Genomic DNA, 25,018 nt, shown 5'->3' with positions numbered 1-25,018 from the left:
TCACATAGTGTTAGTTAAGCTGCATGAACAAGCCGTGGGGTGGCAGTGGAGTGGTGCTTACCCAGGGATGCAGCTAGGAGACTACCTCTAAGTTAGGTGACAAGTGGACCTATTGTTGGGAAACTGGGGCACAGCTTGGGTCAGGGCATTACAAGGACACCAGGTCTGAGGAGGGTGATAGAAGGAAACAGAGAGCAAGGCAGAGAGTTAGTAGGCAGGAACTGGAAATTCTACAGAAACAGAAGCAAGTAAATACTCAGTGAACCATTTGGGTTGGTGGATGAGGAGAAAAGGCGTGTAATCCCAAGACAGCTGTTCAGCCTCAAGCATAGTACAGCCACCAAAATGCAAAGCTCCTGATAATTGGAGTTACACTGTATCTCAATTGAGAAACTTTTCCTATGATTCAAGAAGGTAGGAATTCCAAGAAAGGGCAGGATGCTGCCTCCCAAGTTGGATATCAGCGCTGTAGAAGCACAGGGCTGAATGGGAGTAAGAGTGCAGCTCTGAGCGCAGTGTTTTTTTGTTTGTTTGTTTGTTTGCTTTAAATCTGGATGAAGGAAATGTTCAGAATTTACCCAGGACATCGGTGAGGATGGAAACCTGTTGTTTTTGGCTGAAGTGATCAGTGTGTCAAACACTTAGCTAGAGGACATCCAGGGTCTAGGTGGAAGAAATAGTAACAGCAATGAACTCTGTTTCTTTATGATCTGCAGGCAGAGGAGATGGAGACTGAGAACAATACAGTGGTGACCGAATTTATCCTTGTTGGTTTGACCCAGTCTCAAAGTATTCAGCTCCTGGTCTTTGTGCTAGTTCTAATTTTCTACCTCATCATCCTCCCTGGAAATTTCCTCATCATCCTCACCATCAGGTCAGACCCTGGCCTCACGGCCCCTCTCTACTTCTTTCTGGGCAACTTGGCCTTCCTGGATGCATCCTACTCCTTCATTGTGGCTCCCAGGATGCTGGCGGACTTCTTCTCTGAGAAGAAGGTGATATCTTATAACGGTTGCATCACTCAGCTCTTTTTCTTGCACTTCCTTGGAGGAGGGGAGGGGTTGCTCCTAGTTGTGATGGCCTTTGACCGCTACATTGCCATCTGTCGTCCTTTATACTACTCTACCGTCATGAACCCAAGAGCTTGCCATGTCTTGCTGTTGGCTCTGTGGTTTGGGGGCTTTGTCCACTCCATTATCCAGGTGGCCCTCATCCTCCGCTTGCCCTTCTGTGGTCCAAACCGACTAGACAACTTCTTTTGTGACGTACCGCAGGTCATCAAGCTGGCCTGCACTGACACCTTTGTGGTGGAGCTCCTGATGGTTTTTAATAGTGGTCTGATGACCCTCCTGTGTTTCGTGGGCCTTCTGGCCTCCTATGCAGTCATCCTCTGCCGTGTACGTGGTTCCTCCTCTGAGGGGAAGAGCAAGGCCATGTCCACATGCACCACCCATATCATCGTTATATTTCTCATGTTTGGGCCTGGCATCTTCATTTACACCCGCCCCTTCAGAGCCTTACCAGCAGACAAGGTGGTTTCCTTTTTCCATACAGTGATCTTTCCTTTGATGAACCCTGTGATTTACACCCTTCGCAACCAGGAAGTGAAAGCGTCCATGAGGAGACTATTGAGTCGGCATGTGATCTGCTGAATGGATCGTATAGTAAGAAGACAAGAACTGACAATTCTGCTGCAACTTTTTCATTCATTTAACAAATACTGTTTTTCACTGAGTCCTTCTCATTGTCAGTTACTATCATAGCCTCTAGGGGAGAGATATACATATGAAGTGAGTAAATGTGCTATGTTTAAGGAACATAAAAGAAAACACAAGAGTAATTGGGTTACAATGAAAAAGTGTGACAGATTTAGGGTGTAAAATATATGTGGCTGTAAAGGTCAAAAAATAAAAGCGTTTTAAGCTGTGATAAGAAGTTCTGTTTTTTCTAATTGCAGAAAGAATTCATCTTAGTATTTGAAGCCAAAACTGACTCATCCACAATTGTTTCTTGTATGATTTAGAACAACATTATCAAGATTCTGGGCAAGGATCAATAAGGGCAAGACATCATCTAAATCCAAATGATATGTTTGAACAATTTAAAAAGCTTGAAAACTCCTGAAACATATATATTTTCTTCCCCTCACCCCAAGTTTAGTAGTGGATAAGAAAGGAAACTAATTGGTTTTATGAAAAAAAGTAATGAAGTTATTTCCCTTGATTTTTTCAGAGCTTCATGATTATCACTAATGGTTTTTACAAATCCTCCCTGGATGTTAAATCTTGCCCTCAATTGTTTGCAATCTGATTATGGTAATGATAGATATTTGGTATTACAGATTCTGTTGGAGATCACATAAATCACTGTTAAGTACAGTGAGGTTTAATGTGAGAAATTCGGTACTTATAAAATGTTTTCAGTAGTCAACCATTCTTTATGCTCGGCATTCAGAAATGATTGCCAGAAAAACACTGTAAAACTAATCTACCAAGTGATCTATCCCTGAATAATGAGGAAACTGGGATAACAGGAAGCCACTTGGCAGCTCCTCACTGAAGGAGCACAGTAATTAAGCACAGTATGGAGTCAGGAGAATGATACAGACCACCTTTCATGTTATTGCCTCTCTCGCCAATTAATTTTTTTCTAAATTCAAGTGATTCATGAGTACATTTGACAGTCAGAATTTGGAAATTTAAATGCCAAGATCCTAGAAGAACCTGTTTATATGTTCACAGCTTCTTTGGAAAATAAAGCAAAGCAATGCAAAAACCCGTGGTAAAATACAGAATCATAGTTTTAGGACCTTGAAGGTGAGAAGGCGAATAAGTACGACATTAAATTGAAAATGAAAAGAAAGATAGTTATATTTGACATCGTAAAAAAAATGTGTGGCTTAAAAGGAGAAGAGTGATGAAAATCTACCCACCACATGTGGATGTGCAGGTTAGTTTCTGCATAATTATAGAGGTTTGCATGGAAATTGAATTGAGAGCTTTCTCCCTATCCCAGGATGGTACAGAGGAGCATTCATGCATAAAGATTAGAATAAAAAAAATCTATTAACTAAGGAAATTGATATAAACAATGAAGTTAATTCACTTAATACATAAAAAATTAATAAATGACTATGAAATAGATACATACCCTGAAGGAAACATGGGCAATTGAAACCAACAGTCAATTAACAAAGGGAAAAATGGAAAGATTTAAAAACACAAAAATAATTTTATTCTCAAAAGCGAACCATCAGAATATAGACCACTGATTCTGGTTAGCTTGCAGAAGGACGTTGCTCTTGTATTATCGACAATATGAAAAGTACAAAATTCAAATTTTACTTTTCTGAGGCTATCAAAGAGTGGATGAAGCAAAGAAGGTTTTTTGGTTGAGCTCCAGAGAAGGGAAAGGCCTGTAGACAGGAGCGGAGAGCTATGGCAGCGCCGTACCTGAGGGCAGGTATCTCGTCTGGATACTTGTAGATGAATGAGTGACTCTGCCATAAAATGGGATCTTTTGTAGGTGTGAGAAAATATGAGGTGATCTAATGACCCATGGGATGTGGACAGATGAGAATGCTCGAAACACAAAAATAAACAGCTTGGCTTTATAAATTTCTCTCCCTTTTCCCACTGACACCTATAATTTGCTCAGGAAAAGGGAAATGAAGGAAGAAAAAAAAATCAGAGGGAATCCCCACATTTTCAGTGTTATGAGGTACTTGGATGTTGAGTGTCTACATAGCCGAATCCTAAGGGAAACAAAACTATCAGAGTTGTGGCTGAAACTCTTCCTGGCTCTGATGAGATCAAAGACACAAGTTCCTTGGTGGCAGCTGGAGATAAAATCAATCTGAGTTAAACAGAAGTGATCAATAGGCACATGAAAAAATGCCCAATATGACTAATTATCAGAGAAATGCAAATCAAAACTACAATGAGGTATCACCTCACACCAGTCAGAATGGCTATCATTCAAATGTCCACAAATGACCAATGCTGGAGAGGCTGTGGAGAAAAGGGAACCCTCCTACACTGCTGGTGGGAATGCAGTTTCGTGCAGCCACTGTGGAAAACAGCATGGAGATTCCTCAAAAGACTAGGAATAGACTTACTATATGACCTAGTAATCCTATTCCTGGGCATATATCCAGAAGGAACCCTACTTCAGAAAGACACCTACACCCCAATGTTCATAGCAGCACTATTTACAATAGCCAAGACATGGAAACAGCTTAAATGTCCATCGACAAATGACTGGATAAAGAAGATGTGGTATATTTCTACAATGGAATAATTCAGCCATAAAAACCGACAACATAACACCATTTGCAGCAACATGCATGTCCCTGGAGAATATCATTCTAAGTGAAGTAAGCCAGAAGGAGAAAGAAAAATACCATATGAGATCACTCATATGTGGAATGTAAAAAAAAAAAAAAGCATAAATACAACACAGAAACAGACTCATAGACATAGAATACAAACTTGCGGTTGCCAAGGGGGATTTGGGTGGGAAGAGATACTGGGAGATCAAAATTTGTAGATACTGACAGGCATATGTAGAATACATAAAAAAGATTATACTGTATAGCACAGGGAAATATATACAAGATCTTGTCGTAGCTCACAGCAAAAAAAAAATGTGACAATGAATATATGTATCTTCATGTATAACTGAAAAATTGTGCTCTACACTGGAATTTGACACAATATGAGTATAACTCAATAAAGAAATGTTTAAATAAAAAAAGAGTGTTCAATAAAGACCACAGTTAAAAATTTCAAAAAAAACACAATCTGAGCTAAATTCAATATAATTAAAGATGACTCCAAGACCCAACTTAACCTTTGAAAGAATCTGAATAACTAGCTCCTCATTCTATCTCTTAGATAGCAGAAAAGGATTTAACTCACTGAAGCGCTAAGCAAAATAGAATTAAATATTATGCTTTATATTACACTTTTTTAATGAGTAGAGTTGATTTATAGTATTGTATCAGTTCAGGTGTACAACATAGTGATTCAGTATTTTTATAGTTACACTCTATTAAAAATTATCCAGGAAAATGGCTATAATTTCCTGTGCTATATCATATATCCTTGCTGCTTATGTATTTTATACATGGTAGTTTGTATCTCTTAACCTCATACTGCTAATTTGCTCTTTTCCTCTTCTCTCTCCTCTTTGGTAACCACTGGTTTGTTCTGTGTATCTATGAGTCTGTTTCTGTTTTGCATCAGTATACTTTGTATTACATTTTTAAGATTCCACATAGAAGTGATATCATACAGTATTTGTATTTCTCTGTCTTATTTCACAAAGCATAATATTCAGTAGACTTAATTAGTATTTTTAAAAATCAAAATTAATTTTAAAAATTCATGATGAACAAATAAATACTAAATTTTAAATATAAGCAGGATTAGTAAAAATGCCAGGTTGAGCCATAGTGAAAACTGAGGCAAAAGGAAAATCTGTAATGTTGATGCCTTTGCTTTAAATATTGATATTCTGTTCATAGTTGTTACGTTAACTTTGCTCTTTAAAGAATTGCATTAAAAATCTTATTTATTTCACTTTATTTTTTAAAATTTTAATTGCTAAGGTTTTGGTATCATGATAAATTTGATGCCTGAGGCAATACCCTCACTTGTCTCATATTCACCCTGACCCTGCTTCCTTCCCAACAATCTCAGCATTTATTTACATTTTTTCTCATTTTCAATTTTATTGTAAGATGTAAATGAACTTTTCCTAACCTTCTATTTACTTTTGACCTAAGAAACAGAACTCCAAATAGGGTTGGATTCTCTCACTCACTGATAGGATTTTGGTGTTAGAATACAGGATTAACACAGTGTGACACTACCTGACACATTCTAAAATATCTGTCCTTTACGAAGCTCTGGTATGTTTCCTTGCCTAATTTAGTTTACAGTCTAATAACTCCCTTTGGAAATATTCAGTGGGGCGGGTAGTCTCAGATCTCCAAAGCACTTTCTCCATTGCATCATAAAGAGTTGGAGGAGATTTCAAAGTCTCAGCTTCCCTATGTGAGAATAAATATTAATGAACAATGACATAAACGGTCAGTTAATGTGTTTCCAGGGTGGGGAGGAGAGTTACATAAAACCTGCAGACTGGCATTTCTCGGGCTGGGGGCTATTCATACTCACAAGAAACAAGAAGACAATAGAAACCCTGTTGCAACTATTCTGCTGGTTCATCTGCTGCCTTGGAATGCAATGGAATAGAGGTCAGAGATTCAACAGGAATAGCCAGAGGCTTAAGTCTAAATTTAGCAGTGTGGCATTTTCTACCCTCTCTCCAATAGATTTCCATCTGCTCTTGATGCTTAGAATGAGTGTAATGGTGGACAGAAACTTTCATTCTACACCATTATTAAGTGAAAATAGCAATAGCTTCCATAGAGTTGACATTTGGTTGAAAACCAAGGGGCAAGCAATGAATGATTTATTTTCCTTATAAAGGACAGATGAAAGGGAGGAAGATGCAAAAAGAGAAGGCTAAAGGTTCCAGAGGAAAACTTCACCGATTTTATGATTTTTCAGAGCATTCCCCGGATGTCTTAATTTCCATACTCAACATATTTGAGTTTCTTCTGTTACCAATGGTTCCATTATTCATCAATACAGGGCTTTGATGGAGAGAGAGAGTTGTGAAACTGAGAAAAACTTGGTATACAAACAGCTGACTGCATTCGGAATTTTGCAAGAAGGGTTTTTTCACCTGTACAATTTCTTCTCTCTGCTAGTCACTCAGATTTATGCAGCTACCATCAGCCAGGGTTCACTCAAAGACACTGACAAAGGCACTAGTGATGATGTGTCTGATCATCAGCACTGTCTTTTCCATCTAAATATTTTCAGGATTAGCTTTGGTTTGAACTTATTTGATGAGTTAGTGTTACTGTCATCACCACAATTTGATCCGCAGATCATTCCTGTCAGTTAGGAAGAGTCAATACTTTATTCTATTTCTTGAATGAAAACTCAGACTTCTGAAAGCTAAGTGATTTGCCCAGGCCATGTAGTTAGTGCATTGCTCAGCCAAAGTATTCAAATCAGATACAATGATTCCAAACCAGGCAGAATTCTAATACTGAGTAAAAAATACAACATTTGCAGGAAATCTAGAGGTAATTTAATTTAACCATTCCACTTTATTGATGAGGGAGTTTCCGTGCTGAAGATCTAGACATTTGTTCAGTGTATTTATACATCAGTCACTTTATATATGCAGTGACTTTATAAATCAGTCATCTGCATCAGTACCAATTAAATATTTGATCATGTTTCAGTCTGAGCTACATTTTTCAGAATATGTAAACATGTTAATTTACCCTTAAAGAATTTTCAAGCTTCAGTCAATACGCTGACAGACATTGCACTCAAACTGTTGGAAACCTTGTTAGCTATAGTCATTTTATTAGAATTATGCTAATTAGATTTACTTTTCTTAAAATGTAACTTGTTTTATCAGGTTCACTTACATGCAAAAGAAATATGAGGAAATGAGAAGCAATTGAGTGGTTCAGATTTGGTAAATTGAAAAAATTTTCTCTATTCGAGAGAGAATATTTAGTACTGCAGTGAAATATACAATTTTATTTTGTGGATGTAATGTTTAGAATGGGAGATGGTGGGAAGCTACACAGTGCTCATTCTTGCTTGAAAGGAAACAACAATGAGGTGTGCTTTTTTAAATATAATTCTAAGAGAAGCATGAGATATAATGGAGTAGCAATGAATCTCAGGACAAGTGGAGAGAGGGAACACATCTCAGAGTGAAGGAACCTGAATAAATGAGAGGGAGAAAGAAGAGAAAATGATAAAGAAGAGTGCGATTCAAAGACAGCAAAATTAAAAGAGAAAGAAGATTAGGGGAAAATGAGAGGCCGTAAATTAACAGGAGAAAGAAACTGCAATCAAACTTACAAAAGTAAATTGGGAAATCAAAGGCTTGTTGATGCATGAAAGGGGAGAGAAGAGAAAAGAGGGAAAATGAGGGAGGAAGCATGAGGAAATGTTTCAAAGAGCTGGGGAAGGGAGCTCCTTGGGTCTCTAAACGCGGGAATCCAGGAGCTGGTCTGAGCACAGTTTGCAGTCCTTGTAGGCACAGTGTTGTCTGAGGATGTGTGTGTCTCCACCCGACGTTGAGAGAGCCTGTCTCCCTGGCCTTCCCCAGCCTCTACTGTGCCATCACTGCTGGAGTCAGAGGTGCCTCTTAATTAGCAGCAGTGGCAAGGAAGATGAGAGATGTAGTGGTGAGAATTTAGATTTCTGCTTCAGCCTCTTCTGATAATGCTTTTCCTATAAATTTTGCTAAAAGAGTATATTTTATGCAGAAGAGGGCCATAATTGGTAGGTTTTTCCCCAGAGTTGTAATTTGTTTTTCTGAGAAATGCTTATCTGATACACAGTCTCTGGATCTATGCCCACCAGCATTTCAGAATCAAAGGTAAGGAAAGTACATAGACCAGAACAGGTCATGGGAAGTAAATGGACCACCTATGTCAGGGAGTGTGGACTCCAGTCTGTTGGGTAATAGTGAAAAGCAGAGATGGAAGATAGGAAAGTGGGCAGAGTAGAAAAACCTATAACCTTCAATCACGAAAACCTTCAGAAATCCTCTGCTGTCAGAGATACCATCAAACACTGGCACATCGTGCAATAACCAACTCTGAGTGAGCTTGGGGGATGCACAAAAGCTAAGAGTAAGTAGAAGGGGCTTTTCACTTACACCCCTAGGTTTCCTGGTGTATTTTTATAGGCAGATGATGGAATGAATGCTGAGACAAATGTCTCCTCAGTGGAGAAAAGTTAAGAAGTGAGCTGAGAAGCTAATGGAAGAGCCTACAGAATATTTTTCTATTACAGTTTTGGGTAGGCCCCACTTTCCTGTGTGTGTGTGTCTGGTCTTTGTGTGCGTGTACATGCTGGTATGTTAAAATATGACTTGGTAAAGTGCGTCTGGGGCTGGCAGTAGTCACACACGGAGACCTGTGTATTAGCCATTCCCCTCAGCTCTAGAGATGCTTAAAGCAGATATGTTTACTGCTTCCTATAATATGTACCATAGCAATGTACTATATGCACTTAATTGTTTTGGGTTTTTCTTTTGCTTCTCTATTTCTTTCCTCTTCTATTTTCATTCAGACTTCTCCCTTTCTAGCTTTCGTTCCTGAGTAGTGAGTCACGAGCTTTTTCTGTCAAAGGTTTTCACTCTGCTTTGTATCCAATGTTCCACAGAACTTACTTAACACAATTGTGCTATTAAGTTAAACGTTATACGTAATATACACTGTGTTACAGGTAATATACACTGTTGTATTTTTCTGTAGATTGACAATTTTCAAACTGTTCATACCCATAACAAAATATTTTTTGACCTTCTGCCTTAATTTTGTGCTCATTTATTCATAAAGTGTGTATACCATCATGTTAATATATTATACATATTAAAGCTAGCATTTAAAAAAATAAAAGGCAGTGACAACTACATATACATGGGCAATTATACCCATGTAAAAATATTTAATACTGTCGTCTTTTCACTCTTCAGGGGATCATCACATGTCCTTTCTGGAATGAGCCTACAGCGCTAAACAGACTGAGCGTTACATACAGATTTTCCTTCAAATAAGTAATGTTCTTTTAGTTGCACAGGGTTAAAATTCTAATTCTAAGCTCTGTAAAGGGGTGATTTTAGACAAGCAATATTATATTTAGTTATTCCAGTACACAAAAGAGAGCGCTCATTGTTGAAAACTGTGTTGCTTCTTTATGTGTTTAAACTGAGTGGTACAACCTGCGTTCCTCTATGACTTGTCAATCAGAACAATAATAAAAATTCATTCCAAACTTAAATGTTGTAACCACAGTAGCTTTAGCTTCTTCTCTTAAAAGGAATGGCTTAGACTATAGGAGCTTTACTGTTGCTTCCCCCTCTTCTATGCTAAGAATGTTAATGTGTCAAGATAATTAATTAAAAAATTTATACTGGCAAATTTTGTATTGTAACGTATTGTTTGTTGAAAGGCTCTCCCTTGGGCATCATACTGGGATGAGGGAAAGAAGGAGTTCGGGAGTATATAATCAGTACTTGAGATTCACATAGTGTTAGTTAAGCTGCATGAACAAGCCGTGGGGTGGCAGTGGAGTGGTGCTTACCCAGGGATGCAGCTAGGAGACTACCTCTAAGTTAGGTGACAAGTGGACCTATTGTTGGGAAACTGGGGCACAGCTTGGGTCAGGGCATTACAAGGACACCAGGTCTGAGGAGGGTGATAGAAGGAAACAGAGAGCAAGGCAGAGAGTTAGTAGGCAGGAACTGGAAATTCTACAGAAACAGAAGCAAGTAAATACTCAGTAAACCATTTGGGTTGGTGGATGAGGAGAAAAGGCGTGTAATCCCAAGACAGCTGTTCAGCCTCAAGCATAGTACAGCCACCAAAATGCAAAGCTCTTCATAACTGAAGTTACATTGTATTTCAATTCGGAAATTTCTCCTATGATTCAAGAAGGTAGGAATTCCAAGAAAGGGCAGGATGCTGCCTCCCAAGTTGGATATCAGCGCTGTAGAAGCACAGGGCTGAATGGGAGTAAGAGTGCAGCTCTGAGCGCAGTGTTTTTTTGTTTGTTTGTTTGTTTGCTTTAAATCTGGATGAAGGAAATGTTCAGAATTTACCCAGGACATTGGTGAGGATGGAAACCTGTTGTTTTTGGCTGAAGTGATCAGTGTGTCAAACACTTAGCTAGAGGACATCCAGGGTCTAGGTGGAAGAAATAGTAACAGCAATGAACTCTGTTTCTTTATGATCTGCAGGCAGAGGAGATGGAGACTGAGAACAATACAGTGGTGACCGAATTTATCCTTGTTGGTTTGACCCAGTCTCAAAGTATTCAGCTCCTGGTCTTTGTGCTAGTTCTAATTTTCTACCTCATCATCCTCCCTGGAAATTTCCTCATCATCCTCACCATCAGGTCAGACCCTGGCCTCACGGCCCCTCTCTACTTCTTTCTGGGCAACTTGGCCTTCCTGGATGCATCCTACTCCTTCATTGTGGCTCCCAGGATGCTGGCGGACTTCTTCTCTGAGAAGAAGGTGATATCTTATAACGGTTGCATCACTCAGCTCTTTTTCTTGCACTTCCTTGGAGCAGGCGAAGGGTTTCTCCTAGTTGTGATGGCCTTTGACCGCTACATTGCCATCTGTCGTCCTTTATACTACTCTACCGTCATGAACCCAAGAGCTTGCCATGTCTTGCTGTTGGCTCCTTGGATTGGGGGCTTTGTCCACTCCATTATCCAGGTGGCCCTCATCCTCCGCTTGCCCTTCTGTGGTCCAAACCTATTGGACAACTTCTTGTGTGATGTGCCGCAGGTCATCAAGCTGGCCTGCACTGACACCTTTGTGGTGGAGCTCCTGATGGTCTTCAACAGTGGCCTGCTCACCCTCCTGTGTTTATTGGGGCTTCTGGTCTCATATGCAGTCATTCTCTGCCGTGTACGTGGTTCCTCCTCTGAGGGGAAGAGCAAGGCCATGTCCACATGCACCACCCATATCATCGTTATATTTCTCATGTTTGGGCCTGGCATCTTTATCTATAGCCGCCCCTTCAGAGCCTTACCAGCAGACAAGGTGGTTTCTTTTTGCCATACAGTGATCTTTCCTTTATTGAACCCTGTGATTTATACCCTACGCAACCAAGAAATAAAAGCTTCAGTGAGAAAGTTATTTTATCAGCACTTAGCCTGATAAAACGTGGGAAAAATGAATAAGAAAATTGAAACTGGAGAATTTCATGTGACATTAATGTATTCATTTTCCCAACACTACATTTATTGATCATCCGCTGTCTGTCAGGACTGTTCTAGGCACCAGGAGAAATAGCTATCAAGGAGACAGGTAATGTCACTGCCCTCCTGAAGTTACAATTTAGTAGGAATAAACAGCCAATAACATAGAAAATAAACAGGAGGGTTTCAAGAACTAAAACGAAAAGCAAAATATTAGATTGTAACTGTGAGACCGGGGTAATGACCTTACTTTTAGTCGTCGCAGGGAGACGACTATGAGCAGATGTCATTTTGGCTGATATTTAGATAAACCGAATATGCCACTGTGCAGACAGCAGCAGGCAGAGCACTCCAGGCAGAGGGAATATACAGTGCAAAAATTCTGAGGATGGTAATGAATTTGGTATATTTGACAAACACAGCAAAGTCAGATTGACCAGGATATAACAGATGAATGTAAAAATGATTAGAACTCATTGGAGATACCAATAGTGTCCAACACATGTATAGGTCTATAAAGTGGATATTAAAAGTTTATTTTTAAAATAATTACTTTAAGAAATCATTGTAAGATTTTAAGCAACAGAGTAATTACTCTACTATGGTTTCATAAATGACTTAGGGCTGTGAACATAAGATTTTGTGAAGATATCAGAGTTGAAAAATATAACTAAAAGGGAAATACCATGCCTATATTTTGAAAGAAATTAAGCTGTAAATTTTTCTCCCATAATTACATAAAGGAAAGCAAAAGAAAGTTGGTAGTTTTCAGGGGGAAAGGATGTGTTTCATGTTTCATGGGTACGTTTCACTTTCTTTTCTCCAAAACTTCATGAGCAGCCCTAGCAGATTTTTATGACTCCTAGCTGTCTGTTGATCTCATCACTGACTGATTTCACACTGAGTGTAGTGATCATGGTTCTTTGGAGGACCAGTCAGGAATGTGTTGCATTCTAGCTATTTAAAGGATGATTTAATATAGAGAATTATGTGCTTATGAAAATTTGCAAAGTCTGGAAGAACAGACTATAGGCTGGGTATGCAGATATGACACCTAAAACAACACAGACTGTCAAAAGAGAGCTGTTTTTGCTACAACCTTTGCCATCTGTTGTGTGAAAACCACCACCCTGTTAGGATCAAGATGATGATCTGCCACTCTGCACCAATTAGATCTCCCCGAGAAAAACAGAAGCCTCTCCTGTTACTGCCTCTTTGCCTAATTGACTTAACAAAATTCAAGTGTCTTCTGAATACACTGAATGAATGGGAAGCATCTAAAACAACAGTGTAACCAAAAATACAAGGGATTAATTTTTATATTTTATTTGAAAAATAATCAGAATTAAAATGTTTATGAATATAAACCATGTATAATATAAAATATTCAAATTATGAAAAAATATTCAGGTATTCTCAAATATCTCCCTCATGAGTATTTTCTCAAAAAGCTCCCTCCCCATCCTCATTCTCAGCTTATCATGGAGCTTCCTATTTCACTGAGAGAAGGAGCAGAAGAGAATTCCTCAAGCTTCTACTCCTACATCTGCCCGTGTGCCTGCATCCCTCCTGTGACTGGGTGACCTGATGGTGCTCCCTCAAAAACTGACTCCCCCATCTGTGCCGCAGAGTCCATCCCTTCTTTCCCACTAAAGGCCATCATTCTGGTAATTCTCCTTTCTGTCTTCTGCACCATTAACTTTCCCCTCCCTACTGGATTTTCCCCTTAGCATATAACCACATTTCTTTCATCTTAAATAAAACCTTTTTGTCAACTTTCTCCTTCCATATCTTACCTCAGTTCTCTCCTTCCCTTTACAGCAAAGCTCCAAGGTAACTTATACTTTAACAATACTAATAGACTTTTTAAGAGCAGTTTTAGGTTCATAGAAAAGTTGAGCAGAAAATACAGAGTTCCTATACCCCTCCCCACCTCACTACACACACATACTTTCCTCCATTAATATCCTGCATTAGTGTGGTGTGTTTGTTATAACTGACGAATCAATATTAATACATTATTTAAAAATGAAGTCCATAGTTCACACTAGGGTTCACCTTTTGTGTACAGTTTCATGGATTTTGACAAATGCGTGTCATATATCCACCATTACAGTATCACGCAGAATAGTTTCGCTGCTCTAAAAATCCCCTATGATCCACCCAGTCATCCCTCCCACCCTCTCCTCTCCCCTCAAGCCCCTGACAACCACTGACCTTTTTACTATTGCTATGATTTTACCTTTTACAGAATGTTACAGAGTGGGAATCCGATAGTCTGTAGTCTTAATCTTTTCAGGCTGGCATGTTTTTACTCTCTGCTTCCAATGTCTTTCCTTTTCACCTCACCCAATCATGCTGATAAAACAGCTCCTGTTGTGCTCACCAATGATATCAAAGATCCTTGTTCAGGTCTCTTGGTATTTCACCTCTGAATAGCACTTGACGCAGTGGATCACTGCCTTCCAGGAGTCTCCACTTGCACGGTCTCCCCTCCACCTAAGCAGCTGTGCCCTCATTCTTCTTGAGAGTTTGTCGTTAGCTACCCAGCTTTCTTGGCTTTAATCCCATCTATATATTGCTTGCTTCTATACACATCTTCCTCATGGACCCTAGGCTCCCCTACCCAGCGTCCGGTGCCACTGTCACAGCTCTACCTTCGGTGTCCTAACCTTGCCTCACGCATCACATCCCAGACTGACTCCTGATCGTCACCACACCCCTCTCCCCACCCTACGATTCAATTCTTACTTAGTTGTAACTTCATTTTTCCAGTCTCTGGTCTAAAATCTTGGATTTATTATATTTTAGAAATATCTTCTTTCATATTCCACATGCAATCTGTTAACAAGTCCGGGTTAGTTCTGCCATCATAAAATTGCCAGCTTAGGTCATCCATCCCTGAAATTCTACCACCGAGGCCCAAACCACCAACATCTCTTGCCTCTTTTATGGCTGTAGCCTCTTTACTGGTCTTACTTCTGTTCTTGTCTCATTTTAGTTTTTTCTCAGCTGAGCATCCAGAATGATCTGGTTAAAATAGTCATACCATCTGTCTTCTCAAAACCCTCAATGACTCCCAACCATAAAGAGCTAAAGTTTTCTCTTGTTATCTCTAAAGTCCATACGACCCCTTCTATCTGTTCCAACTCCTAACCCTTCTGCTCTCTGACCTCTTATCCTACTACGTCTTATCCTGATCATTCTGTTCAGACCTGTTGGCTTCCTGATCCCCTCACTCCCTAACCCAGGTCCTTTGACTTGCTGTCTGAAATGTGCTTTTCCAAGATATTGGCAACTTTATAATTTCCTCAAATTTGACCCATCCTCAAGTGTCACCTTTCATGTGAGATCTCCCCTGACTACCCTACAGAAAACTGCAACCCACTCCCCCAGCACTGCCTACTGCACTTCCCTGCATCACTTCATTACTTTTCCCCATAGCACTCATCAACTTTGAACAGGGCACATGTTGCACATGCTTATTTTTTGGCTGTCTTTTTCTCCTGTGGTATATAACATCCATGAAAGCAGAAATTCATTTGCTTTGAATACTCCTGGCACAAAAAAGGTGCTTGTAAATATTAAATAAATAAAGAACAATATGAAAATTACATCCAATGCTATCATTTAGAAATATTTAATATTAAAATTTTGTCAGTTTTACTTCTATAAACACATAATTATTTTTATAAAAATTGGATCGTATCATACATGTAGTTTATAATTTTAATACTATAGGCATGTTTTAAATAAATATAGATCATAATACTCAAATGACTATGAATTATTCAATTACCATTTATTATTATTTATTAAATAATCCCCTGCTTTTGTATATTTAGAATTTTGCTGTTATAAGCTAAGTTTATATAAAAATGTTTTAAATACAACTTTTTACTCTTATTTGAGTATTTTCTGGGAATAAATTTTTAGAAGAACAATTACTAGGTCACAAGGAATAAACTTTGATATATAGTGAAATTCTGTCAATTTAATCTTCCACCAACAATATATGGAATTATCGGTCCTTGCTATTTCTAAGAGTAGTATTTGCTTTGTTTTAAAGATTTATGATTTGGAAAAGACAGGAGTATTATATTTATTATAGCTTTCAGTTTTGACTATTGCAAACAATGTCTATTGATTAAGTGCATTTTTTCCTAACTTTTTTTAATTGTGATAAAATTGGTAGATGAGACTTTATTAGTTGCAGATGTACAACATAGTGATTCAATATTGGTACAGATAAATTACGTGTATTTTTTCATGTGTTCAATTTTCATTTTAATTTCTTTAAAAAATAAGCATGTTCATTTTATCCATTTGATTTGTATCACCTATTGATAAATACTGACACAAACTCTAGAATAGTTTGTTGGTATCTGCAAAATCCCTCTATCACTTGTGATTACACTGAGCTGGTCTTATTCTAAAGTTGATTAGCAAACTTAACTCCATCTGAAAAGTCCCGTTTGCCAATTGTTATAATCCTGTAAACATTATAATATTGTAAATTCTAATATATTCTTTGGTCTATCTCTACTTGGTGTCCTCCCAGTTCCATTACATTAATTTTTAGTCACACACATCCCATGTTTTTTGTATATTATTTTACTATTTCATTTTATAATAATTTTGCATATAATAAATGTTATTTCTAATTCCTAACCACTTTCCTGATTTACCTCTAGAAAAATTCTGAAAATTATTTTAAGTCTTTAGTGGAATTTATATATTGAACAACTGAATTTCTCCTTCCAGTAATACAGTATGAACTTCAATTTATTCAACTTTTTTCCCTTCTGTAGAGTAGTACAGCTTTTGTCCCCAAGATACATTTCTGATTAATATTATTCCTATTTACTTTATATATTCTATTGCTCATCCATGTACTTTAACAAGTAATTGTTCATTCATCAGAAAGATACTGGTTTCGTTTGCTTATTTTGTAACTTGCCACTGTACTGAATTACTTGGTTTTGCTTTTTAAAATTCTACTTTATAAATTATTTTAAAGTAAAATCAGTTTTGGTTTCTTTTGGTGTACAGTTCTATGAATTTTAACACATGTACAGATTCATGTAACCATGATCACCACAGAGATAAAGAACAGTTTTGTTATGCCCTCAAACTCCTTCATGCTCTTCTGAATTATCTTTTACTTCTATTATTTTTCTGTTACTCTTTTTGCCTTTTTCAGGATAACTATGGTAATAATTAATTGCATACACTTATCTTTCATTTTAAGCCAGTACAAATATTTTAGATGTACCAAATCTTTGCAACTGTTTTTGTGTTGGTGGGCTTTTTAAAAAAGTCATTTCCTTTTTTTCTCTTTCCAGAAGAGAAATAAAACAAAAACATCTTTTAAACAAAGTCACTTTTTTTTTTTTTTTTTTAATTTCAAAGCCTGCACGGAATATGGTCAGCTAGGAAAGATTTTCTTGGTCTGCATTGCTAGTCTCGTGAGGAATATAGCATGGGTACAGAAGTTGTGGAGTTCAAATCACTGAGGTGTTTGGGAATAAAGTTGTGTTTGGAGAACACGCCATGAATGAATGATCGACCTTGACCTTCAAGTAAATATGGCAAGACCCTCAGTTACAGTTTCAGGTTGAGATTCCACATCTAGTATCCTCCTGAATTATGTGTCATGGATATTTTAAAAATAATGTTAGTAACTATAATCACCTCTGTTGTTCCTTCTATTATATTTTATTCAGCAATTTCTCTGTGCCAGGCATTATGCTAAATGCTTTGCATTTATTTGTGGGATTTAATTCTTATACCATTCCTCTAGGCTACTTGTATGGTACCCATCTTCACTTTTCTCAGCTACTCTGAGCTTTCCAACTTCTCTTTCCCCAGATTTCGTCTACCTGTGGCAGTAGCTGTCATTATACCTATTCACCTATACTAATTTTTGGTATCCTCTCAAAAACGTTAACGCAGGATTCCTTCTTTACATGATTCTTTGAATAAAGCAAGAGTTTGCAGGTGATGAAATGCCTTAGCCTAAAAGAGTAATTTTCCAACTTTGGGACATGGAACCTGGGGCATAAATGTGGGAATATTTCCATAGTCAAAGGAGCAACATTTCGCTCCGTAAATGTTCCTTAAACAACTGCTCCAAGGTCTTCTCAAGGCCAGTCCCAGGTGTGCTTTTTCTCTCATGAATACTACTTCATCATGAATGTGCATCCTCACTTTAAATAGCAAAGACGCACTCCACAGCTCTTGTTGCAACTTAGGGAAAAGTCAGCTCAACATTTTAATAACTCCCACTGCAAACAGATCGTAGTACCTAATCCCTGATCTCCTAAATGTCCCTGCTTCCTAGTGGCTTTTATACCAAGATCAGAGAAATATACATCCATACTCCAGGCTTCTGATGTATATAGTAAGGACTATGGTAATGCTGTTTTCAGGAGGTGTGAATCTTGAAGGATATGGTGTTTTTGATTCCTGATGCGTAGCCGGTAGGTGAAAAGCTAGAAATAATATTAAGGATCTTGAGAAGCAATTATAGTTCATGTTCTTCAGGTAGAAAAAGATTTTCATTTAATTTGTATAAATCAAAAATAATAGAGGACTGGGGGGAGGGAATAGTTCAATGGTAGAGTGCATGCCTAGCATGCACGAGGTTCTGGGTTCAATCCCCAGTACCTCCACTAAAATAAATAAACAAATAAGCCTAATTACCTCCCTCCCAAAAATATAAATTAAAAAAAAAATAGAGGATCAGCAAAGAAAAAATGTATATAATTTGAATTATATATATATAATTTGAAGACATAGATGATTCGATTAAATAGGTAACAGAGATGCTTTGCTGAAGATGAAAGAAGAAAAAACCTGGTAACTGTTCATTCATTTATAATGAATACATAATACATTCATTATATATTTATATAATGTAAATTAGGTATAATTATAGTTTTTGTGTCCTCATAAATTAATTCAGGAAAATAGAAGAGATATGGAAAGATCTGAGGATGAGAATTTTTAATGCCCTTAATATATCAAGATAGTCATATCATTTTTATAAGAAAAGAAGTAATTTAACTTTAAGAAGATGAAATGATTTTGGAAGTCCACATCTTTTTCTAAATCACTAAATTGAAACTAGGTTAGAATATTTTTACTGAAATTATTGTTACTATTAATGAAATAAGCTGATTATTTCTGAACAGTATTCTTAAATTTGAATTTCAAAACCTAGAGAATTCTTGAATGTTGCCCAGGAAATATGCTTAGTGCTTTAGACAGACCATCTAGTTTAATTCTCATGGTGAAGAGGCCATATCTTAGAGAGGCTACTAAGGTAACATCAAGGTCACACAGCAGGTCAAGGATACCTTAACTTTCATAACTACTTTGCCACAGTTCAGTTTTAGAATCTCAGGAATATTGTTCTCTGACAATCTTAAAAATATTTATCAATATTGACAGAACAATTTGAATATTTGCAAGTAAGTAAGGATAAAGCCAGATTTTTCTCCACATGGGAAAACAGGAGGTCACTTAAATGAAAAATGTCACAGGAGATATTTGCAGAATTTACAATTCACTGTAAATCAAAAACTCAATTTTGAAAAATGAGGCTGAGTCCTTAATGTATCTTTCTTTATTTTCTTTCAGTTGCCTCTGGTACTACTTTGACTTACCATAATTAATGTGGGTTCTTTTTTGTTTGCTTTGTTTTGCTTTGAGCATCATATATGCTGGTACTACAAGAGGCCCAACTTTCATCTTGTATATTTCCTGGCCTTGTCCTAGACTCTTTTTCTCTTTTTTCTAGTCTAAAAAAATAGCCTTCTTTTAGTAACATGAGGAGAAACAAAGGAGGGATATTTCTCCCTCTTTTTAAAAAATGTTTCTATGAGATCATAAAATAACAAAGTTGAGAATAACTAATCTGTTACAGGTAAACCTTTTGGTCATCAGTAATTTTATGGAATTAAGAAATTAATTTATCATTTACATATTCATAGTTATAATAGTACATATCAATATTGACAAAACAATTTGAAAAGGTGCAAATGAAATGACAGTGGAATGGATTTTTCTGTAGTTAAGAAAACAGGAGGTTATTTAAAGAAGAAATCATTTATCACCCTCAAAGGATACTAAATGGGTCTTCTGAAATCATTATGTTAAACTGTTATTTAAATCCAGCATTCAACAATAGTAGACTCAATATAATTGCTTTTTTTGGAGGGGTTTAATAGAAAATTCTGAGAGTTTAACCCCCATTCAAATTTTTAAGTATCTGACTTGTTAAGTAGAGCACGTTCACTCAGTGTAATCTTCCTCTGTAACTGTGGATTATGTAACTCCTAAGTCAGCATGCAGAAAGGAATGTGCAGAGTATAACCCAGCATGTACTTCATGCTGATCAAAATCAAGTTGTCCATTTGTGGTGATACCTGATAGCAACTGTTAAGTGGTTCCAAAAATAAAAACCTTTACTGAGATAGTTATTAGATGGATTTTAGGTAATCAACATTCTAGTGAATTATTAACTGATACCATAACTCCTCCATACGTAATTGTAGAAGTATCGTACTTTCCAGCTCTGTCATTTGGTTTGATTTTGTCATTATACAGCAGAGCCTGCAGATCAATGGAGACGTTCAACCATTCCAGGGTGTCTGAATTTGTGTTACTCGGACTTACTGATTCTCCTGAGCTCCAGATTTTCTTTTTTGTGATGTTCTCCATTTTTTATTTAATGACCATGTTGGGCAACTGCTTGATTTTGCTCACAGTCCTGTCCACCTCACACCTTCACTCCCCCATGTACTTCCTGCTCAGCAACCTGTCTCTCATTGACATGTGCCTGTCCTCCTTTGCCACTCCAAAGATGATCATGGACTTCTTTGTTCAGCACAAGACCATCTCCTTTGAGGGCTGCATTTCTCAGATCTTCTTTTTGCACCTCTTCACTGGGACTGAGATTGTGCTGCTCATCTCCATGTCTTTTGACAGGTACATTGCCATATGTAAACCTCTCCATTATTCATCAATTATGAGCCACAGAGTGTGTGTCGGGCTTGTGGTAACTTCTTGGACAGTGGGCTTCTTGCATACCATGAGCCAGTTAGCTTTTACTCTTTATTTACCCTTCTGTGGTCCCAATGTTGTAGACAGTTTCTTCTGTGACCTTCCTTTGGTCATCCAGCTAGCGTGCATAGATATATATTTTCTTGGTATCTTCATGATTTCAACCAGTGGTGTGATTGCTCTTGTAAGCTTTCTGCTTTTGCTCACCTCCTACATCATTGTTCTCATCACTATCAAGGACCACTCCTCCACAGGATCATCTAAGGCTTTTTCTACCTGCACTGCACATTTCATAGTTGTGTTAATGTTCTTTTGGCCCTGCATCTTTATCTATGTGTGGCCTTGCACAAACTTCCTGGTGGACAAAGTTCTCTCTGTTTTCTATACCATCTTCACCCCCTTTCTGAATCCACTTATCTATACGCTGAGAAACCAGGAAGTGAAGACAGCAGTGAAGAAGAAACTAAGTAACCTATATTTAAATCTTGGGAAAACTATTCCAATATATCCAATGCAATGAGCAGAGATATCCTGTCTGAGATTAATATCATCAGTTTTATTCTTAGAACCATAGAAAATTAAAGTTAGAATCTGTCTTTCAAGTCATTTAGTCTAAATTCATGAAAATAAGAAGCTGAGGTTGAGAGATATGAAGTATCTAGTCTAAAAGCACAGGGTTTGCAAGCCTTTTGCAATTACAGATCCATTTGAAAATCTGTTGAAATTTATAGGTTATTTTTATGGAAAGTTCACATATCATCAAAATTGGGAACATAAATTCAGGGCTTCATAGACTCTTGAATTCTATAAACATACATCTGATTAAAACTACTCAGAGAAGCCTGAAATAAAACATTGTTCTTTCATCTTCTAACCCAGAACATTCTAGCTCAGCTGCACAGCCTTGTGGTACTCTGATAGTACTTTTTTTTAGTAAATCAATATCTCTTATTGTTATCTTTTAAAGAAAACTAGTGAAGGAAAGGACAAAAAAACTTTTGGTTCCCTTTTTATGTATTTATAAATGGAAAAAAATTTTAGTACAAATTCACTCATTAAAAAACAGGTACAAATTACATTACAGATAACCCTTTGTTTATTTGTTTCACATGGAGATCTTAGAGACTCAATTCATTTCAAGGACATTTTGTGTCCACTTCGTGTCCACTTGTAGAACTCAAATTAAGAGCATTGGGCATAACAGGTGTTTTCATAGCACTGGAATATCTTCATGGAAAATTGAGATTGTGAAGAGATTCTTTTGAATGTTGTTGAACAATATTGGTTCAGTGGGTCCAGTTGTTGAAGTTCTGAGTCAACTTTGAACAAAAGAGAACTGTTCAGGGGATGGGAGATTTAATAAAACCCTGTTCTTAATAAGTGTGTTAATCACTATCACACTTGATAATTGATATAGCAAATAATTAATCAAATGGTAATTTGTAAACTTTAAAACATAGAAATTAAACTACTCAAATCTGATTAGCTTTCAAAACCTGGCTGAATATCATAGATTTGCTGACTTCATTAATTATACCAAGACTAAATATTTGGAAAGTTATTAACTATTAAATTCATGATAAATTTTTTATTTCCAAATAAATTATCCCAAAATATTATTAGTCTTAGTGTGAGTATATGAATATACACTATAATGTAGCCTGTGTGAAGAAAAGATGATGATAATTTAAGAAATATATTACATAATTCTCCCTAATTTGGTTTTTACTGATTATGTTAAGTATATTTTTTATTACAAGAAAGTCTTTGAAAATCAGCTGGTTGATTTCCCTGACAGCTGAAGAACCAAAAGAATTCATTAACCTAGTTCAAGGCTGAATCACTGTAAGGGGCAAAGATCATTGCTCTAAACATATGTAGAACATTGGAATCCTGGATCTGTCATTGTCTAGTTGTGCTCTCCTGGGAGATTCACTTTACCCTCTCTATCCCTTTTTAATCAATAATATGAAGATAATGAAAGTAAACTGATTGTTTGTTGTGGCTATTTTATGGAAAGTAGACAGAATGGATTCTAAAAATGTCATTTCCTTTTCCTTTCCCACCCATGTAGACGTCTGCCTAAAATGCATCTTCTTTTTAAGTAGTTTGTATTTGAAGGATACAAATTTTCATTGCTAAAAAGAAGGGGCAAATTTGGGAAATCTCAGTTAGATTACCTAATACTTTAAGATTTCTATGAATAACAATATGCTGATAGGCTGTATCTCCTTGAATTGACTGAAGTATATGAAAAAGGTTCAGGAAACTGTCATCATGGATTATGACAGTTTGTGAGTACTATGAGAAAAACACAAGCCCCCACCTTGCAAAGAAAGCAATGACATTAATAGTTTCTTACATTTATCTTGGACTTTTATGGTCTCAGCATGCTTTAACACAAATGATCTCCAAGCCAAATACTTAATATCTGAAGTTAAGTAATGTGCAGAAGTTTATGAAGAAATGTAGTGTTGGGGCTAGGTATAAAACTACATTTTTAATTTGGAATTCTGTTAATTTTCAACCAAATCATAAACTCTTCCTTTTTGCTTTGAAGTCAGACAAATGAAAAAAAGTTAAGGTTGAATTGGATTTTTGCCTCATATCCATTTTTTAGCAAAAATTATCACCTTTATTTTTAAATCTAAACCTCACATCTAAAATTTTAATCTTTAATTCAGTAATTATTCATTGAGCACCTACTCTGTTTAAGGCCCTTGCTGGGTGCTGGAGATCCATTAAAGTACAAGGTCTGTTTCTCTGTCTTTGAGGGATGTTTATCTAGCAATGAGATAGGCTCTGTCTGCTGTAGGTTGAATTCCTGTCCCGCCACTTTCTCACTGTGCAACCTTGAGCAAGTATTTTTGATGTTTCTAAGACCCAGTTTCTTCACCATAAAATGTGGATATAGTATTTAACCACTAGGGATGTTGTGAAAATTACACCAAAACACAAATAACATTACTAGCAGTGGTTGGCATTTATACAGGGTGTAATGAATACTAATAATATTGTTATTGTTGCCATTATGTTAAACATGTATAAAATTTCAGAGTTACTGGAATGGAAATAGATGTGCTTACTGGAACTTAGGGGCATGGTTTAAATACTCTAATAAGATGTGTCCATTTACCTAATATTAACTTAATAGTAAAATATTGGATATGTGCCAATAATTAATCTTTGGTGCAGTTTTGTAGATAAAGTTGTCCATTTATACCGGTGTTTTTCAAAAGAAGTATTATATTTTGGGGGTTTCTTAATCATTTTCAGTTGAAATATATTCCAAGATTTCATGAAAGGGGGAAAACAATATGTGTACAATGTTCAATAGGTCAGTATCCTGTTGTATTACTATTTTTAAATAAAATGTGCATGATTAAACAGTGATAAAATATTATTCACATGTTTATCTCTTTTGAACTCTTACCCATTCAAAATTAGTAGTGAAATGCTTTATATTCTTATATACCTGAACTTATTAAAAATATTAACTGGGAAATGAATGGTGATAATTATGTAGTCACTTTACATATAACACATAATTACATGTATCAACTATAGGAAAAAAGTTTCCTATTTTTAATGAAATACATTTCATAAAATTTATGAAAATATAGGAGAATTGTTTATGTAGCAACATGGTACTGTTCAGGAAATTGTTAACATTGGAACCATAAAATTATAGCATCAAGTCAGACACTTCATCGGGCTAAGATGTCCCTGAAGCTGTAGGATAAATGTGCCCAGCTCTACTTGGGCAATTTTGGTGGTGGAGCTCATTCCTGCGGAATCAGTTAAACCCCAAACTGTGTCCTCATAGCACATCTTGATGACTACATTTCAATATAACTGCACACACCGCACACTCCACACACATGCACACACAACTAGAAACTCCTGGAGTGGGAATTGTGAGTACCATCACTGAAGCCAGATTGCCTGACCCAAATTCAGCTCTATACCACTTAACTAGGCTTACAGTTTGGGGCAAGTGGATTAACCTCTTAACCTAGTTTTCTCATGATTCTTTAAGCAGTTTGCAAGCCAACAGGCTGCAAGCTGCAACTGCTGGCATGCCCAGCATGTCTTGTCTTCTCTTAAAGGTTTATAAATCA

The 25,018-nt window shown here is 36.8% G+C and overlaps 3 protein-coding genes across 3 annotated transcripts; all 3 read left to right on the top strand.

The window, feature by feature from the left end:
• The first annotated feature begins 684 nt into the window (after nt 1-684).
• Nucleotides 685-1,652, top strand: LOC105103696 (olfactory receptor 4N2). Its single transcript, XM_010997306.3, has one exon. It carries the CDS (start codon nt 726-728, stop codon nt 1,650-1,652), a length of 927 nt encoding a protein of 308 aa, XP_010995608.2. The 5' UTR covers nt 685-725.
• A 9,205-nt stretch (nt 1,653-10,857) lies between these two features.
• LOC116153480 (olfactory receptor 4N2-like) lies at nt 10,858-11,787 on the top strand. Its single transcript, XM_064486396.1, has one exon. The coding sequence runs from the start codon at nt 10,864-10,866 to the stop codon at nt 11,785-11,787; it is 924 nt and encodes a 307-aa protein (XP_064342466.1). The 5' UTR covers nt 10,858-10,863.
• An 8,607-nt stretch (nt 11,788-20,394) lies between these two features.
• On the top strand, nt 20,395-21,417 carry LOC105089995 (olfactory receptor 4K2). Its single transcript, XM_010981189.2, has one exon. It carries the CDS (start codon nt 20,458-20,460, stop codon nt 21,415-21,417), a length of 960 nt encoding a protein of 319 aa, XP_010979491.1. The 5' UTR covers nt 20,395-20,457.
• Nucleotides 21,418-25,018: the final 3,601 nt, after the last annotated feature.

The sequence above is a fragment of the Camelus dromedarius genome, chromosome 5 (genome assembly GCF_036321535.1).
Source record: "Camelus dromedarius isolate mCamDro1 chromosome 5, mCamDro1.pat, whole genome shotgun sequence".
NCBI lineage: Eukaryota > Metazoa > Chordata > Mammalia > Artiodactyla > Camelidae > Camelus > Camelus dromedarius.
The sequence above is the reverse complement of the archived record's forward strand: the minus strand, read 5'-3'. Positions and strand labels throughout refer to the sequence as shown.

What these genes read in the sequence shown, in the direction of transcription:
- LOC105103696 (XM_010997306.3), top strand. Translation starts at nt 726, where the DNA reads ATGGAGACTGAGAACAATACAGTGGTGACCGAATTTATCCTTGTTGGT.
- LOC116153480 (XM_064486396.1), top strand. Translation starts at nt 10,864, where the DNA reads ATGGAGACTGAGAACAATACAGTGGTGACCGAATTTATCCTTGTTGGT.
- LOC105089995 (XM_010981189.2), top strand. Translation starts at nt 20,458, where the DNA reads ATGGAGACGTTCAACCATTCCAGGGTGTCTGAATTTGTGTTACTCGGA.